Raw genomic sequence first — 17512 nt, forward strand, 5'->3', positions numbered from 1 at the left:
AAGGAGAGGTTGGTAATTCTGTTTCCTCCTCCACCCCGTGGAATGGATCATTTTGGAATTGGGAAGTAAGAATAAACTATGATTTTAGGTGTCTAGTCTCACTGAAACTGAGATCATTATAAAACCATAAAATCCACTATTATTGGTAGGGAATTAATTAAATTACTATTTTATGCACCATGGTACATAAGGAATGACCTAACATGTTTTGTGCTCGCCTCTCAGAGCTAGACAGCAGAAAGAGAGTGCGCAAATGAACCAATAAAATCTATATATCAGATGGGCTAACACTTATTGCTGCTTCATGTAAACAAGAAAATAATGGAACCAGAGTTTTGTTGGTTTGTGCGCAACAAGAAATGTGAAAGGAAGAAAGGTTTGCCCTATAGGAAAAAGACAAACCAATAGATGCTTATTTTGAACCTTTCAAAAAGGTGTTTTAAAAACTGCAAGCAAAAAAGTATTGAAAAGAACTTTGCAACCCTTTTAACAGACGTTGTCAGTCTCTGGGCTGGTCTCACTCCCACTGAAGTCAGTCTTTAGGTTTTCTGTTGATTTCAATAAGAGCAGAATGGGGATTGTACAATGATTATCAAAGATTTCTAAATTTTCTTTAAATTATAGGTGCTCTTCGCTTTATGAGGAGGATAATTGGCCTGAAGGATGAATTTTATAACCGTTATATCACCAAGGGGAACCTGTTTGAGCCAGTTATAAATGCTCTTTTGGATAATGGAACTAGGTACAATCTGCTGAACTCGGCTGTAATTGAACTGTTTGAATTCATCAGAGTGGTAAGTTTTTAAGCAAGTTTTGTTTAAAACACTAAGTTTTAGGCATGTAACATCTCATGTATTGAACACAAAATGCAGAGTCTAGAAAATTTCACACTAAAAAGGATAATACCAATAACAAAAGTTTAGCTATTATAATACTCCAGTATAAAAGTCCTTTGTTTTGTCTTGTGTTTGCATCTTGCTGGACTATCCTTTTCCTATAACTTTAGAGAGCATGTCTGGCCAAGAAGTTGGGGGTTAGGAACTAGTTAACATTTCTCCTCTTGAAATCAGCATGTAAAACGTGTGTGTGTGTGTGTGTGTGTGTGTGTGTGTGTGTGTGTGTTGATTAGAGCAATGTTAATTCTTTTTCGAGTGCTTGCTCATATAGATTCCAATTAGGGGTGGGTGTGTGTGTGTGTGTGTGTGTGCGCCACGTGCGCGGCCGTCGGAGAACTTTTACCCTAGCAACACCCGGTGGGTCGGCTGTGAAGCCCCCTGGAGTGGCGCCTTAATGGCGCTGGATATATACTGCGGCCAACCCAGTGCCCCCTCAGTTCCTTCTTACCACCTGTGATGGTCGTTGGAACTGTGGAGCTCGGCTTTGCTGCTCTCCACTCTCCCTAGCGTTTTTTCTCTCAACAGTGTTAATAGTTTATAGTTAGTATAGTTATAGAGTTTTTATATAGTTATAGTGTAAATAGTTCTATTTAGCAGGGTTGGCAGGGATTTTTCCCTCCTCCCCGCTGGTAGTTTGGGCTCATGCCCGAGGCTCCGGGTTTTAAACCCTATGCGTCCTGCTCCAAGCCCATGCCAACGGGTGACCCCCATGACTCTTGCCTAAAGTGTCTGGGGGAATCTCATCTGGACCATTCAGACCATGGCCAGGACAATCTGGCAAACGCCCGCATCCATTCCTCCGACTGCTAAAGGGGTGGAGTGGAAGTACTTCGTCCCTTCCAAGGGATATGACTATTTGTGTACACATCCACAGCCTTGTTCACTGGTGGTGGCCTTGGTGAATGAGAAGGAGCGCCATGGTTAGCAAGCCCCAGCACCCAAATCAAAAGAGGCCAAACGCCTCGATTTATTTGGGCGCAAAGTTTACTCCTCAGGCGGTCTTCAGCTCCGGATCGCAAACCAGCAGGCGCTCCTGAGCCGGTACAACTATAACTCTTGGAACTCCACGTTAAAGTTCAAGGAGCTGGTTCCTTCGGAGTCCAGAGAGGAGTTTGGGGCCCTGGTGGAAGAGGGCAAGACGGTGGTGAGGACCTCATTACAGGCCTCGTTGGACACCGCAGTCTCTGCCGCTTGGACCCTCTCTTCAGGCATTGCAACGAGACATATATCTTGGCTGCAAGCTTCCGGCTTACCACCGGAGCTTCAGCAAACATTACAGGATCTCCCCTTTGATGGAGAGGGCCTGTTTTCAGACAAAACTGACTCGAGGCTTCAGAGACTCAAGGGCCATAATGCGATCGCTGGGGATGCTCACACCGGCTACCCAGCGGAAGCCATTTAAGCCTCAGCCCCAACGCTCCTATCCTCCTCCTCGGCCGAGGCAGGACTTCTGTAGGAGGCGGGGACGCAATACCAGGAGGAAACCATCCAACCACCAACCCGGCCAAGGCCAGTGTTCCAAGCCCTAAGCAAAACTTTTGAAGGGACTCTCAAGGACGATGTACCGGGCCTCAGTCAGGATCCTACCCCATCCTTCCTGAATCGTTTATCCCATTTCCACCGTGCTTGGTCCCTTATAACCATGGACCGTTAGGTTCTTTGCACGGTGGAAAGGGGATACTCTCTCCAATTTTCTTTCTCCCCGCCCTTGCTCCCCATCCCTCTTCAGGGACCCTTCTCACGAGCAACTCCTCATTCAGGAGGTTCAAACGCTCCTATCCGTGGGGTCGATTGAGGAGGTTCCAAGAAAGCTAAGGGACATGGGATTTACTCCCGTTACTTGCTAATCCCCAAGGCAAAGGGCGGGCTTCGGCCTATCCTGGACCTGCGCAGACTCAACAAATTCATGGTAAAGTTGAAGTTCCGCATGGTGTCCTTGGGCAACATTATACCTTCCCTGGATCCTGGAGACTGATACGCCGCCCTTGACATGAAGGACGCATATTTCCACATAGCAATCCATCCGGCGCACAGACTCTTCCTCCACTTTGTGGTCAACCGCGAACACTACCAGTTCACGGTCCTTCCGTTCGGCCTTTCCCCGCCCCCCCCGGGTGTTCACCAAATGTATGGCAGTCATGGCAGCCTCCCTTCATCAGAGACGGATACAGGTATAACCGTATCTCAACGACTGGCTCATCCAAGGTCGCACCAAAGAACAGGTGCAGTCCCACATTCAAGCGATCACGGACACGGTTTCTCGATTAGGTCTTCTCATCAATGTGGCGAAGTCGACTGTAGAACCAACCCAGAGAATAGAATTCATCGGGGAGGTCCTAGATTCTGTGCATGCCCGAGCCCTCCTGCTGGACGCTCGTTTCCACGCTCTGACGGGCCTCATCCAGAGCCTTCAAAGCTTCCCAACCTCGATGGCAAGAACGTGCCTGAGTCTCCTGGGTTATATGGCTTCCTGCACATACGTGACCAAACATGCCAGACTTCTACCAGACAGCTGTCTACCAGACGGCCTGAACCTGGTGGTCACTGTCCCGGAAGAGGTCCTCGCCTCCCTCCAATGGTGGCTAGACCCAAGGGTGGTATGTGACCGAGTTCCCTTCCACACCCCTCAGCCCTCCTTGTCCCTCATCATGGTTGTGTCAGCCCTGGAATGGGGCACCCACCTTGGGGACATCCAGATGCAAGGTCTATGGGCCCCATCCGATCTCTCTCTCTCTCTCTCTCTCTCTCTCTCTCTCTCTCTCCATATCAACGTATGGGAGCTGATGGCGGTACATCTTGCGTGACAAGCCTTTCAGGAGCGGTTGCACAGTCGTTGTGTGGCGGTCCTCACAGACAACACCACGGCCATGTTCTACATCAACTAGCAAGGGGGGGCTCATTCCTCCCCCCTCTGTCAAGAGGCCATTCGACTACGGGAGTTCTGCATAGCCCATTCCATTCACCTGGTGGCGTCGTTTCTCCCAGGGGTCCAGAACACGTTGACGGACCACCTCAGCAGGTTCTTCCAATCCCACGAGTGGTTGCTTTGCCCCAATGTCGTCCCCTCCATCTTCCTAAAGTGGGGGTTTCCCCAGGTCGACCTGTTTTGCCTCGCGCAGCAACCGGAAGTGCCCGGTGTTTTGCTCCCTCCAGGGCCCCTCCCCGGGCTCTCACAGAAGCCTTCCTACTCCCGTGGACAAGTAGGTTGTTTTACACCTTCCCACCGTTTCCCCTTGTACTCAAGGTCCTGATCAAGGTGTGCAGGGACAGATCACGACTGATTCTGGTCGCCCCGGCGTGGCCCAGGCAGCATTGGTACACCACGCTGTTGGAGATCTCAGTGGACGTCCTGATTCCGCTGCCTCTCTTTCCAGACCTGATAACGCAGGATCGTGGCCGCCTCTGTCACCCCGACCTGCGGTCTCTCCACCTCACGGCATGGATGCTGCGTGGCTGAGCCACTCTGAACTCCTCTGTTCTTGTTTGGTGCAGCAGGTCCTGTTGGGCAGCAGGAAACCTTCCACTCAGGATACGTATATGGTTAAATGGAAGCAATTCTCATGCTGGTGTTCTCACCACGACACGTTTCCCCTCCAAGCATCAGTCCAGAATGAGAGGACAATCTCCTGAAACAGCAGGGCCTGGCGATATCATCCATCAGAGTTCACCTGGCGGCCATCTCAGCTTTCCACCCGGGAGTGAATGGCCGATCTGTCTTCCCCAACCCCATGGTTGGTAGGATCCTCAAGGGCCTGGACTGTCTCTATCCGCAGGTACAACAGCCTGTACCCACATGGGACCTCAACTTGGTCCTCTCCAGACTTATGAGACCCCCGTTTGAACCCTTGGCCACATGTTCCCTTTTGTACCTCTGTTGGAAAACAGCTTTCCTCGTTGCTATCACTTCAGCGAGGCGTCTCTGAGCTCAAGGCTCTTACATCGGAACCACCTTACACGATCTTCCATAAGGATAAGGTGCAGCTACGACCTCACCCTGCCTTTCTTCCCAAGGTGATATCGACTTTTCATATCAACCAGGGCATCTTCCTTCTGGTTTTCTTCCCAAAACCTCATGCCAATAGTCAGGAACAACGGCTTCACTCCCTCGATGTTCATAGGGCTCTGGCCTTCTACATTGAAGGTACAAAGCCGTTCCGGAAAATGACGCAGTTCTTCGTCGCAGTAGCAGACCAGATGAAGGGTCTTTCAGTCTCCTCCCAGCGGATCTCTTCTTGGATCATGTCATGTATTCGTGCTTGCTATGATCTGGCCGGGGTCCCGCCCCCCCCCCCCCCCCTCCAATCTCACCGCTCACTCCACAAGGGCTCAGGCTCAGCAGCCTTCGTGGCCCAGGTGCCAGTCCAGGAGATCTGCAGAGCTGCTACTTGGTCTTCAGTGCATACGTTTGCCTCACACTATGCCATCGTTAGACAGGCCAGAGACGATGCAGCATTTGGTAGGGCAATCCTACAATCCACGGTACTTCACTCTGACCCTATCGCCTAGGTAAGGCTTGGGAGTCACCTAATTAGAATCGATATGAACAAGCACTCGAAGAAGAAAAGACGGTTACTTTTCTTTGTAACTGTTGTTCTTCGAGATGTGTTGCTCATATCCATTCCAAACCTGCCCTCCTTCCCCTCTGTCGGAGTAACCGGCAAGAAGGAACTGAGGGGGGCGCTGGGTTGGCCGCAGTATATATCCAGCGCCATGAAGGGGCCACTCCAGGGGGCTCCACAGCCGACCCACTGGGTGTTTCTAGGGTACAAGTTCTCCGGCGGCCGTGCACACGGCGCACGCACACCTAATTGGAATAGATATGAGCAACACATCTCTAACAGTGACAAAGGCGTGTAACCGTCTTTTTTAGGCCTGCTACTTCTACCCACTGCCTAGGGAAAGGTATGGGAAAACGGCACCAATGGCATCACAACTACTAAGCCACTTGGGCTGCTTGGGGAGGAAGGAGGGGACTGGCAGGAGTACCTGGGATGATACTTGTTTGGTGTGGGTGCCTTGAGGTCTATAGGGTTGGGGTCAGGTGAATCTTTGGGAGATGAGAAGATTGTCTTCTACCTGTAGCTGTTTCCCACAAGACTATCCTATATTTGTAGGTCTTGCATATCACTTTGGATCGAAGACGGTATCTAAATCAGTAAAATGTCTTCTAAGACTAAAACTATAATTTCTTATTCATCTAAACTGGAAAAAGTGCTTTTGTTCTAGAATCAGTGTTGTAGTGAAAAGGGAGTTCTAGTCTCCTTGCAACTCAGGAGGTTTGGTTTTATTTTTCCTAAACCATTCCTAATAGGTGGTTGAACAACTTTGAATACGTGTAGTGGTAGTGATAGTGATCCTACTATCATCATGAAGTAAAAATAGCACGAGTAATAGTGCTCTCATCAGTCAGCAACTCTTACACCAGACAGCTATCACAAAAGCTTTTGTTGAGTAAATGTCAACTGTTACCAGTATGCATGGGGACTTTTTGAGTTTAACTTCCTTTTTTTATTAAATGAACATTTTAGATACCTAATATGGGAGCTCTCTGACCAGAAAAGTCAGAAATGAAAGGCCTTCCACTTACCCATGGGCAGTAACTTGTTACCTGCTGTGTAACAAGGAAAGAGGAAGTTTAAACACTTATTTATTCTGACTACCGTTTTACTCCCCTCTAATCCCTATTTCTTACCCACACATAAATTGTACTTCCAGACTGAGGCCAAAATAGACAAGTTACAAAGGATGTAAACCTGTGTCTTTTAGAAAGACATCCTTCTGACTAATCAACTGCATAGTTATTGGATGAAATTCAGAGAAGTTATGTGGCATAAATTGCGTGTCAGCAAGTGGGTGTGAATATAGGTCCAAAGGAGTCTAATTTAACATAAATTACATGCTGAAAAACAAAATAGACACAGCCTACTTCAGCTTCCCTCCCAAAGGCTGGGTCTTTACAAGAAGGTCCTTGCAGTGTGGCCCGAAGGTCCACAAAGTCAGACCAAGAGGTTGTTCAGAGACCCACTTTCATGTTTGCAGACTGAAAGAGGCCAGTAAATATAGCATGCTTTAACACCTTGAGTGGCTGGCAGTCCCTATCCAGAAAATGGGCATGTTTTTAGCATTCTGCAGGACTTGAGGGAGCATGTCTGGCCAAAAAGTTGGGGGGTGGGAATTGGTTAACATTCTCCTCTTGAAATCAGCATGTAATACAGGGGTAGGCAAACCACAGCCCGCGGGCCGGATCCGGCCCGTCAAGGCTTTGGATCCAGCCCCGCACCGCTCCTGGGAGCAGACGGCAGTGCAGCCCCAGGGGGGCAGCAGAGAGCTCCGCGCACTGCCCTCACCTGCAGGCATCGCCCCCCGCAGCTCCCATTGGCCTGGAATGGGGAACTGCGGCCAGTGAGAGCTTAGGGGGAGGTACCCGCAGGCGAGGGCAGCGTGCAGAGCCCTCTACCCGTCCCCCCCACCTCACCAGGGGCTGCAGGGATGTGGTGCCAGCCACTTCCGGGAGCAGCAGGGCCAGGGTAGGCAGGGAAGCTGCCTTAGCGCCGCTGCTACCCCAAAGCCACTCCAGGTAAGCAATGCTGGGCCAGAGCCTGCACCCCACATCCCTCCTGCACCCCACACCCCAACGCCCTGCCCTGAGCCCCCTTCCTGTACACTGCACCCCCACCCCCATCCCAACCGCCCTGTCCTAGCCCTACATTTATGGCCCTGCATGCAATTTCCCCACCCAGATGTGGCCCTCGGGCCAGAAAGTTTGCCCACCCCGATGTAATAGCTGTAAAAACGTACGTGTGTGTGTGTGTGTGTGTGTGTTGCTTAGAGCAATGTTAATTTTAGGCTTGCTACTTCTACCCACTACCCTTGTAGGGAAAGGTATGGGAAAATGGCACCAATGGCATCACGACCACCAAGCTATTTGGGCTGCTTGGGGAGGAAGGAGGGGACTGGCAGGAATACCTGGGATGACATTTGTTTGGTGTGGATGTCTTGAGAGCCATAGGGTTGGGGTCAGGTGAATCTTTGGGTTCTGCATGAGGAGAAAAGTGTCTTCTACCTGTAGCGGTTATCTTTCCCACAAAAAGAGAAAATGCATTGGGTTTTCAGTTCATTCAAACACGGGCATTTTTTGACTCTTCCCCCTTTGCCCATTTTAGTACAGAAAGAAATGATCAGGCCCATAAAGTGGGATTCATTAGAGACTGACTGAGAGGTAACTGTTCCACATTAACTACATTACATATAAAGTGAATGTTAAAACTCTGATTCTTATATGAATGTTACATGTTTATTTGCTCTTGCCTTGTATTTTTCACATGAAGGCGTAATCGTGTATAAAACACTACATTCATCTCCACAGAAACTCACGTTGATATCACAGATAAGAGACAGCAAGTGAGAATAAGGAGCAGATAAATTCAAGCATCCATTTTCCATTTACATTAGAAGCAATTCTGTTGATCTCAAAGATTGATTTATTTAAATTTTTCCATGAAGAGAAATGAAGTAACTTTCTCATTTGTCATTTGCAATAATTTTTTTCATTTTGGAAAAACGAGTCGAGTAACTTTTAAAGCTAATAGCCTTTACTGAAAACCTCTGATCTTCTGTATCTTACTATTACATTTGAGATTTAAATATTGTTTTGTGCTTATGCAGGAAGATATCAAGTCACTTACTGCACATATAGTTGAAAACTTTTATAAGGCACTTGAATCTATTGAATATGTTCAGACATTCAAGGGGCTGAAGACTAAATATGAGCAAGAAAAAGACAGACAAAATCAGAAATTGAACAGGTACTGTATTATTCGCACATCTTGAAACTCAAACTTTTGTAATAAAACAAAATATTCTAATAGCATTTCTGGATATTCTTTCTAGAGGATTCCCTAGAGTAGTTAGATGTGTGTGGAATTACTTTATTTTTCACGTTCTCTTGTTTCCACGTTAAATTTACACAATAATCTGACTTGTAGAGCTGACCAACTTGAATAGTAAATTGGTGGGTGGCTGAGGGTGGAAGGAATGTTTTCTATCAGAGAAATTTGATTAAGGCCATGTCTACACTACCACTTACGTTGGCAAAACTTATGTCCCTCAGGGGTGTGGGGAAAAAAACACTCCAGAGTGACATAAATTTCGCTGGCATAAGTGGCAGTGTACACAGCGCCATGTCAATGACAGAGCTCTCTCCTGACAGCATAGAGCAGCTACATGGTCTTACAGCGGCGCAGCTGAATTGGTACAGCGTAAGCCACTGTTGGATAGCTCATAACACATAGATGCATCTTGCAGTGTGCTCTAAAACCATCCTGACATATTTGACATTAAACTTAAACTCTAATTTGGAGCGGCGGTTACTAGAACTTGGGTAGGGTCAAGAGTAGAATCCTCTATGAAATCTTTACTACTGACATTGTCATGCAGAGTTCGCCTTTTGGGCACTTTGATTCTTGTACATTCTATCTGGACACTTATAATCTAAATAACTAATCTGATCTAGACTGCCTACACCATCCCACTAAATTCATTTCAAGGCATCAAGAAATTATTTTCAGGATGAGCTAGTACAGTCTTTGAGTATTGTGCTTCATAGTGAGTTGTACTTTTTCAGGTTGCTTCTGTGCTGATCTTTAGCCACACTGTCAACCATTCATGGTTCCTTGTTTGATTGATTGTAAACCAGCGACAAGGCTTGAATCATTTGTGGTTGTTTCTTACAGCGTCCCATCCATATTGCGTAGTAACAGATTTCGCCGAGATGCAAGAGCCTTAGAGGAGGATGAAGAAATGTGGTTCAATGAAGATGAAGAGGAAGAAGGTGAAGCTGTTGTACCTCCAATAGAGAAATCAAAACAAGAGGATGACTTTCCAGATAGTTATGAAAAGTTTATGGAAACTAAAAAAGGTAATTTATTTATAATTTCTGTTCTGCAGTACAAAACTATTATATACCATACATCGTGTGACTTGAGATAAACATCTTGATTCTTTGAGTAGGTGTCCCCTATGGGTGCTCCACTTTAGGTGTGCACACACCAGTGCGATTTTTGTTTGGAGATTTTTGGTAACGGGGCCTGCACCTGCACCCTGTTTATCTTCATGGTCCAATCCCAGGGCATATGGGGGTGGGCAGACGCAACTCTAGTTCCTTCTCAACTGCCTGTGGTTAGAGACTGAGCCTTTCTGTGTACATTAGCCTCAAAGTTTTAGCCAGCTTGCTTGTTTTATTCTTTTTTTCATTTTGTTAATTTTCCACATATGCTATATGCTTTTGCGCGGCTTGCCCTGTTTTTGTGTTTTGCAACCAGCCACTGAGTGCCCTGCTTCACCAGTATTAACTAGGTTTCTGTTGCAAGAGGACTTCCAAATGTTTGAAGAACCTGAATCCCCTCTACTGAGAGGTACCAAGAAGGAATCTCCTGGCAGTACTGACATGCACCCTGCTGCTGCCAAACCTGCAGATGCAAGCAATGAAACACCAGTACAGACACCATTAACCCCCCACTCCTCCTTAAAACCGGGGATACCACCTCCTCAGACGCTTGAGATCTCTGCCCAAGATTCCACTACCTTTCCATTTGAACATCCCTCCCCTAAGATGTATACCTAGAAAGAGACTCCAGAAACCAATGACTGATCCGACACCACCTCTGGCAGGAGCACTCTTGGGGTCCCTCCCCCTTCCCTTATGTCCCATAAGACTGGACTTTCTTGACTCCTTGGGTCCCATAGGGAGACCAGTTCTCTAGAGGATACCCTTACTCAAGAGGACCCTCCAAGAGGGGCAACCACTGGTACCCCAGGACCCTCTAGAAGGAGAGCTGAAGAAGAGGCAGTGCCATTGAACAAGTCGTGATCCTCCTCAGATGAGCAGTTATGCCTCCTCTCCCATTCTGTGTCATTTGATATCTTGCGGAGAGTAGATGACTTCAGGGCGCTCAGAAGCATGCTGAAGAAAAGGAATGTCAAAGCAGTCTTCTCTGAGATCTTTCCTGAAAGGAAGACAGAAGGCAGAAGATTCTGGAAGTGAACCGCTGGCTAGGTGAGTGGTGTAAGGTTGAGGGTGTTGATTTTGTGGAACATTGGTCTGCTTTCTGTGGGTCGAGAGGGCTGTATAGTTTGAATGGTCTCCACCTCAGTAGAATGGGGACCAATTTCCTCAGGGAATAGACTAACTAGAGTAGTCAGGAGGGGTTAAACTAATACTAAAGGGGGAGGGTAAAAAGGGGGAAAATGTGAGTACTCAGTACACAGTCAAGATGTTGAGAAGAAAATTGATCAAGGAACCAAAAACATGAAGAGAAGAAATTCTTGAATTGCCTATAGGCTAGTGTTAGGAGCCTCAGTTACAAACAAGAGTAATTGGAATTGCTCATTTATGAGCATAAATTAGAACTAGTTGGTATTACTGAAACCTGGTGCGATGATTCACGCTATGGGAATGTTAGACTCAATAGTTAGACGCTAATTTGGAAGGATTAAGTGGATAAAAGGGAAGGAGGAGTGGTACTTTTAAGTAAAAAATGGCATTACCTGTTTGTCACTAATAACTTGGAAGAAAATGATCTTGAATGCTTCTGGATCAATGTCTTTAAAGCACAAAATTAGTTGGAGACTGTTATAGACCTCCAAATCACACTAGGGAACAGAATGACCACCTCCTACACATCTGTCTATAATGTTTGTGGGGCGGTGGGGGAGGAAGCTGCATGATCATGTGGAACTTCAGTTTTAGTGACACATGCTGGAGGTCTCATGCTCTCAGTACTAAAACATCTTTGGAATTTCTAAACATGCATGAAAAATTCCTAACTCAAGTGTTTGCAGCCAACACGGAGGAATTCTTCTAGGTCTTGTCCTACCAGATAAACAGATACTGATCACAGAACTAAAAATTGAGAGCTTAGGTACAAGTTCGTTGAATGATGTTGCTATGGGTGCTCCACTGTAGGTGTGTCTGTGTCCCTGTGCTGCTAATGGGAGAACTTCAGTAGCAGCGTCCATTGGGCCTGTGCCTGGGCGATCTCTCCTCGTGCTGCGCCACGAGGCTAGCCCGCGTGCATGAGCTAACTGTCCTCAGTTCCTTCTCAAATGCCCCTGGCTAGAGATGGAGCCATTAGCAGTCAGTTAAGGCTATTGTTTTTCTGTTTGCAGTTCTTCTTCCAGTGCTTGCTCATGTCCATTCCATGCTAGGTGTGTGGGCGGGGGTATGTGTGCGTGCTACATGCACAGTTGCTGGAGATTTTTTCCTCAGTGCTATCCGTTGGGCTGGTTCTATTGCCCTCTGGAGTTGTGCACATATGTACTGGTATAAATGGTGCTGCAGGCCCCGCGTCCTCTGTTTCTTTTTACCGTCCATGACGGTTGCTGGAACGACCCTTCTTGCTAAGCAAGGCTCCTTTCCCAGTGGTTTGGACTTTCTCTGTTCGTATTTTGTATAGTTATCGTAGTCCATGTATATAGTTCTTAGTTAGAGTTAGTGTGTATATATAGTAGTGTTAGTAGCTGTCCCTCTTGTTGTGAGACTTTTCGCCCCAGGAGCTGGGTATGCCCCAGTCCCCAGGCTTCAAGCTGTGTGCCTTGTGCAGCAAACCTATGCCAGTTAGTGACTCTCACACTAGCTGTCTAAAATGTCTAGGGGAGTCTCATGTTAAAGTGCGAGATCTGTAGAGACTTCAAACCCTGCACGAGAAAGGATAGAGACATTCGACTGAAGGCCATTCTTGTGGAGGTGGCCCTCAGACCGGCCTCAGAGCCAAGCCGTCCTGAATCAGTGCCAAGCACCCTGACATCCATGTGGAGTGCTCCCCGGCATGGGGCTCTTCCCAGCACCGCTCTCCATCCCTGGTGCAGAGGAAGAGGCATAAGAAACAATGCACTGAGAGATGGTATTCTCCAGTGCAGAGGAGAGACAAGCAGGGTATGACTAGCATAGTGAGACCCAGGTCGGGCCACTTGCTCTCTCCAGAGTTTCTGATGGTGCCAATAACTCCGCCTAGGGCGCTGAGTCCAATACAGGACCCACCACCGACTCCCAGGAGCAGCCAGGGGGTCAGGCATCTGCTGGCTCCTTTCCACCTAGAGGCTTTCCAGGTGGCAAAGGACCTGCTGTACCTCCCAATCCCACCGATCCCTCAAGGCCTCTCATGAGCCAAGGCGACTGGGGACAGAAAGGGGCAGGATGCGGCAAGCTCCAGTGCAGCACCATCCAGGGACAAGCCCTCCATGGTCCCAATGCAACGGTCACCAGCCCGCTGCCGGTCCCCAGTTTCCCGGCACTGCCTGGAGGAGCAAGTGGGTACCAGGCCTAAAAACCAGACTTCGGTACTGGCCCTTCTGCCGGTGCCTGGCCACCAGGCCACTGGCTGATGCAGTGGCAGTACTGGAATCCTTGGGGGGTTCTCCCTGTACACTCATACTTTGTGATGTCAGAAAGGCAAACTATTCTCTCTTCCCGCCTGGCTCTGGACCCGGACTCCAGTACTGACCCTGGTGCCGATGTCCAGGAAATGGCCCCAGTGGACATGGTGGAGGAGAGGGAGCCCCTCCTCCGGCACAGGCATCCTCTTTGTCATCCCCAGGTGAGGCTGTCGCATTCCCTTATAACCCCCTCCCAGAGGATGACTTCAGGGCCCACCAGGAGTTCCTGAAAAGGGTAGCTGTGAACTTGGGCCCAGAAGTTGAGTAGCTTAAGGAGTCAGCACACAGCCTAATAGACATCTTGGCTGCAGCTGCTCCTTCCAGAGTGGTCTTGCCTGTTAACAAAGCATTACTCGCACCCCCCACCCCACTGGGGTCCTTGGTGGTGGTGGTGGTGGTGAATGAGCAGGTCAGACGGGGCAGTTGAGTGCTACCCTCATAAATAGAGCCCAAGAGACTGGACCTGTTTGGATGTAAGGTTTATTAGATGGGAAGTCTCCAGTTATATATCTCCAACTAGCAGGCCTTGCTCAGGATGTAAGATTTTAATCTGTGGGAATCATTGTCCAAATTTAAGGACTCCCTGCCACAGGAGTAAATGCAGGGGTCCATGGCCATCCTAGAGGAGGGCAAGACTGTGGCCAGGACCTCCCTCCAGGCGGCTCTGGATGCAGCTGACTCAGCAACCAAGACTATGGTGTCAGCAGTCACCATGAGGCGCTGTTCATGGCTCCAGTCATCTGGCCTCCCTCACGAAGTGCAGCAGTCCATCCAGTACCTCCCCTTTCAGGCCACCTCCCTGTTCTCGGAACAGACAGACTCGAAGCTTCAAGGACTTGGCCACCTTTTGCTCCTTGGGCCTTTTACAGGCCTCCAGCTTCCAGGAAGCACTTTAGGCCCCAGCAGCCTCCCAAGTTTGCAGTGCATCCCAGGCAAGAGCCCTACAAAAGAAAAGGGAAGGGCTATAAGTGATGCCAACCCTTTCTTCCCACCTCAGTCTCCCAGTCAGGCTCTCTTAGATATCGCAGCGGGGCTAGGCAGGCCTTTTGAAGGTACGCCCGAGGGTGATAGATCTGGAGTTGAGACTGATAAATAAATTAAATAAATAAATTAATGGAGATATCCTATCTCCTAGAACTGGAAGGGACCTTGAAAGGTCATCGAGTCCAGTCCCCTGCCTTCACTAGCAGGACCAAGTACTGATTTTGCCCCAGATCCCTAAGTGGCCCCCTCAAGGACTGAACTCACAACCCTGGGTTTAGCAGGCCAATGCTCAAACCACTGAGCTATCCCTCCCCCCTTATATATATCACCCCTTTTTGTTTTTGGAATGCCTATCGCCCTTCAGCCTAGCATGATCATATGTAACATTGGACTGTTGGGAACTAAGTACAGTAACAGTCAGTTACAGCATCCAGGCCTCTGAACCACCTCAGGAGATTGAGGAAGCCAGAACAGAGGAGGACCTAAGGCCAAATCTTCCTCTTCCCCGGACAAAGTTGTTGTGCCTCCTCCATCATTTCTGGCAGATGATGTCCATCTTTTCCAGGAGCTGGCAAGGAGGGTGGTGGACACCCTTCACAAACAGTTGGAAGAGATCAGAGACACCCAGCATCAACTGCTCAATATCTTCCACTCCTCCTCTTTATCAAAGGTTACCCTTCCAATTAATGAGGCCGTTTTAGACCTGGCCAAAACAGTTTGGCAAACCCCGGCTTTGGTGGCTCCAGCTTTCCAGTGGGCAGATAAAAAATATTATGTCCCAGCAAAGGAACATAATTTCCTTTTTCCCGACTCGCCACCTAATTCCATCATGGTAGACCCTGTCCGTTCCTGTGGCAGGCAACACTAGTGTAGGGCTACATCAGATGACAGAGACTGGAAATACCTGGATCTCTTTGGCAGGAAGACCTATTCCTCGGCCCCCTTGTAATTCTGTATTGTCAACTGCCAGGTTGAATTTTTTTTATTGAAAAACTGCCAGAGCTGTGTCGGGAATCCTTTAAAGAGGGACAGTTAGTATCAAAAACTTTGTTACAATCATCCCTCGACACCGCTGATAACAGCAGTTAGGTCCACCTCCACAATGGTGGTGATGCGACTGACATCATGGCTCTATTTGTTGGGATTCGTGAAAGAGGTGTAGTCCACAGTGGAAGTTTTTCCTTAGGGCACAAAAGTCTTCACCGAAAAGATGGATGCCTCCCTGAAGGATTCCAGGACTACCCTAAAGTCACTCGGAATCTATACTCTGGGGCAAAAGAGGTGTTTTAGTTCCCAGTCTCAACATAGACCATATGTGGCTCAATATTGACCTCAACACCATTACGAACCGCAGAGACAAAAAGGGAAATTCCCAAAGTGCAAACAGTCTGGTCCACAAAACTTGTCCCAACCCCCTGCATCTAAACATCACTTTTGATGGGCAGGTTGAGGCGCCGTGAGACCGCTCTCCACAACTGACGCAATCGACCCTGGTTGTATACCCATTTGGCCACCGATTGACAGTGTTCCGCAGTTCCTGAGAATGCAAAATGTCAGATAATAGCTTTTACAGATCGTCCAATCCGGTTACTCCATCCATTTCACCTTCCTTCCCCGTCCCTCTTCGGGAACCCTTTTCACGAGAATTTACTACAACAGGATAGATCTCCTCCTCCAGTTAGGAGCCATAGAATCAGTACCTCAGCATCTGCGAGGCAAGGGGTTCTACTCTTGTTACTTCATAATACCCAAAAGAAAGGGAGGTTGGAGACCCTTACTGGACCTCAGAGCTGGCAACAAGTTTGTCAAGACTCAGAAGTTCAAGATGGTCACCTTACTGATGATCATGCCAACATTGAAACAGGGAGACTGGTTTTTGGCCCTCATCCTCCAGGATACCTATTTTCACATCTCGATCCTACCGGCTCACAGACGATTTCTCAGGTTCACTCTTGAACATGGCCATTATCAATACAGTGTCTTCCTCTTCGGTCTGTCATCAGCCCCGAGAGCTTTTTCCAAAGTTCTCTGTGGTAGCTACTCACGCTTGCAAGTGATAATGATTTGCCCATACCTGGAGACTGTCTCCTCAGAGCCCGATATCTCCAGGAGGCCCACAAAGCTGTTGACACTATGATGCACTTGTTCACAGAACTGAGTTTACAGATCAACACCCAGAAGTCAACCCTCACTCCAGTTCCACACCTAGAATCCGTAGAGGCTAACTTAGGCATCCTACAGGCCAAAGCCCTCCTACCTCAACACAAGTTCCTATCCCTGGTTTCACTCACAGGCACCATTCAGTACAGTCCATGGATACCAGCCAGACTCTGCTTCTAACTCCTAGGACATATGGCAGCAGGCATGGGAGAGATACCACATGCCAGACTCCATATGTGATGCCTCCAACTATGGTTTAGTTCGGTTTACAGACCAAACAGGGACAGGCTGGACAAACCTTTGTCACTACCCACCAGAATTAAAAACTCCTTAAACTGGTAGAAGGAGCTGACCAATCTGTGCAAAGGGATCCCCTTCTCACACATCACTATCATTGCTCCTTCCCACCAACGCATAACTCATAGGGTGGAGTGCACATTTAAATTGCCTCACGATTCAAGGCAAATGGTCACCTATGGAGATGTCTCCACACACAACTGAGAGTGGTCATGAATGCCTACGCCTATTTCCTCCTGCTGATTGCAGGATCAAATACAAAGATCCTAACAGACAACATAGCCTGTATGTACTACATCAACCATCAGCGGGGGATGGGGAAGCGTGTCACCCTCCCTATGCATGGAGGCAATGAGACTATGGAACTGGTGTATTTCTCTCGTCACTTCGTCTGCGGCTAACCTTTCGGACGTGCAAAACTCTCTATAGTAGACAACCTCAGTCGTAGATTCCTGCACAAACAGGAGTGGGAGATGCACCCATCAGTACGCCACAACTTGTTCAAGAAATGTCCATGCTACTGCTCCAGGGTGGGGATGGGACAGCACTCTCTGGACGATGCTCCTCTTCTTGCTTGGGGCAAGAACCCTTATGCCTTTTTTCTGTTTTCCTCTTCTGCTGAGGGTCCTGTTTAAAAATAAAAAGGGACAGAGCTCCTATCATCCTGATTGCTCCTACTTGGCTGAGACAGACCTGATACACTGGTCTACAATTTTTGAGAAGTCATCTGCTTCAGAGATAAA

General features: G+C 48.1%; 1 protein-coding gene across 4 annotated transcripts in view; it reads left to right on the forward strand.

The window, feature by feature from the left end:
• The window catches only part of PPP4R3B (protein phosphatase 4 regulatory subunit 3B), an 84795-nt gene that overhangs the window by 51723 nt on the left and 15560 nt on the right, over positions 1-17512 (forward strand). For all 4 annotated transcript variants that reach the window (XM_024194905.3, XM_024194904.3, XM_024194907.3 and 1 more), the window contains exons 12-14: positions 625-794; positions 8562-8701; positions 9629-9813. In XM_024194905.3, coding sequence (XP_024050673.1) covers positions 625-794; positions 8562-8701; positions 9629-9813 — 495 coding nt within the window. The remainder of the gene's footprint in view (positions 1-624; positions 795-8561; positions 8702-9628; positions 9814-17512) is intronic.

The sequence above is a fragment of the Terrapene carolina genome, unplaced genomic scaffold (assembly GCF_002925995.2).
Source record: "Terrapene carolina triunguis isolate 2854851 unplaced genomic scaffold, T_m_triunguis-2.0 Scaffold132, whole genome shotgun sequence".
Lineage (NCBI taxonomy): Eukaryota > Metazoa > Chordata > Testudines > Emydidae > Terrapene > Terrapene triunguis.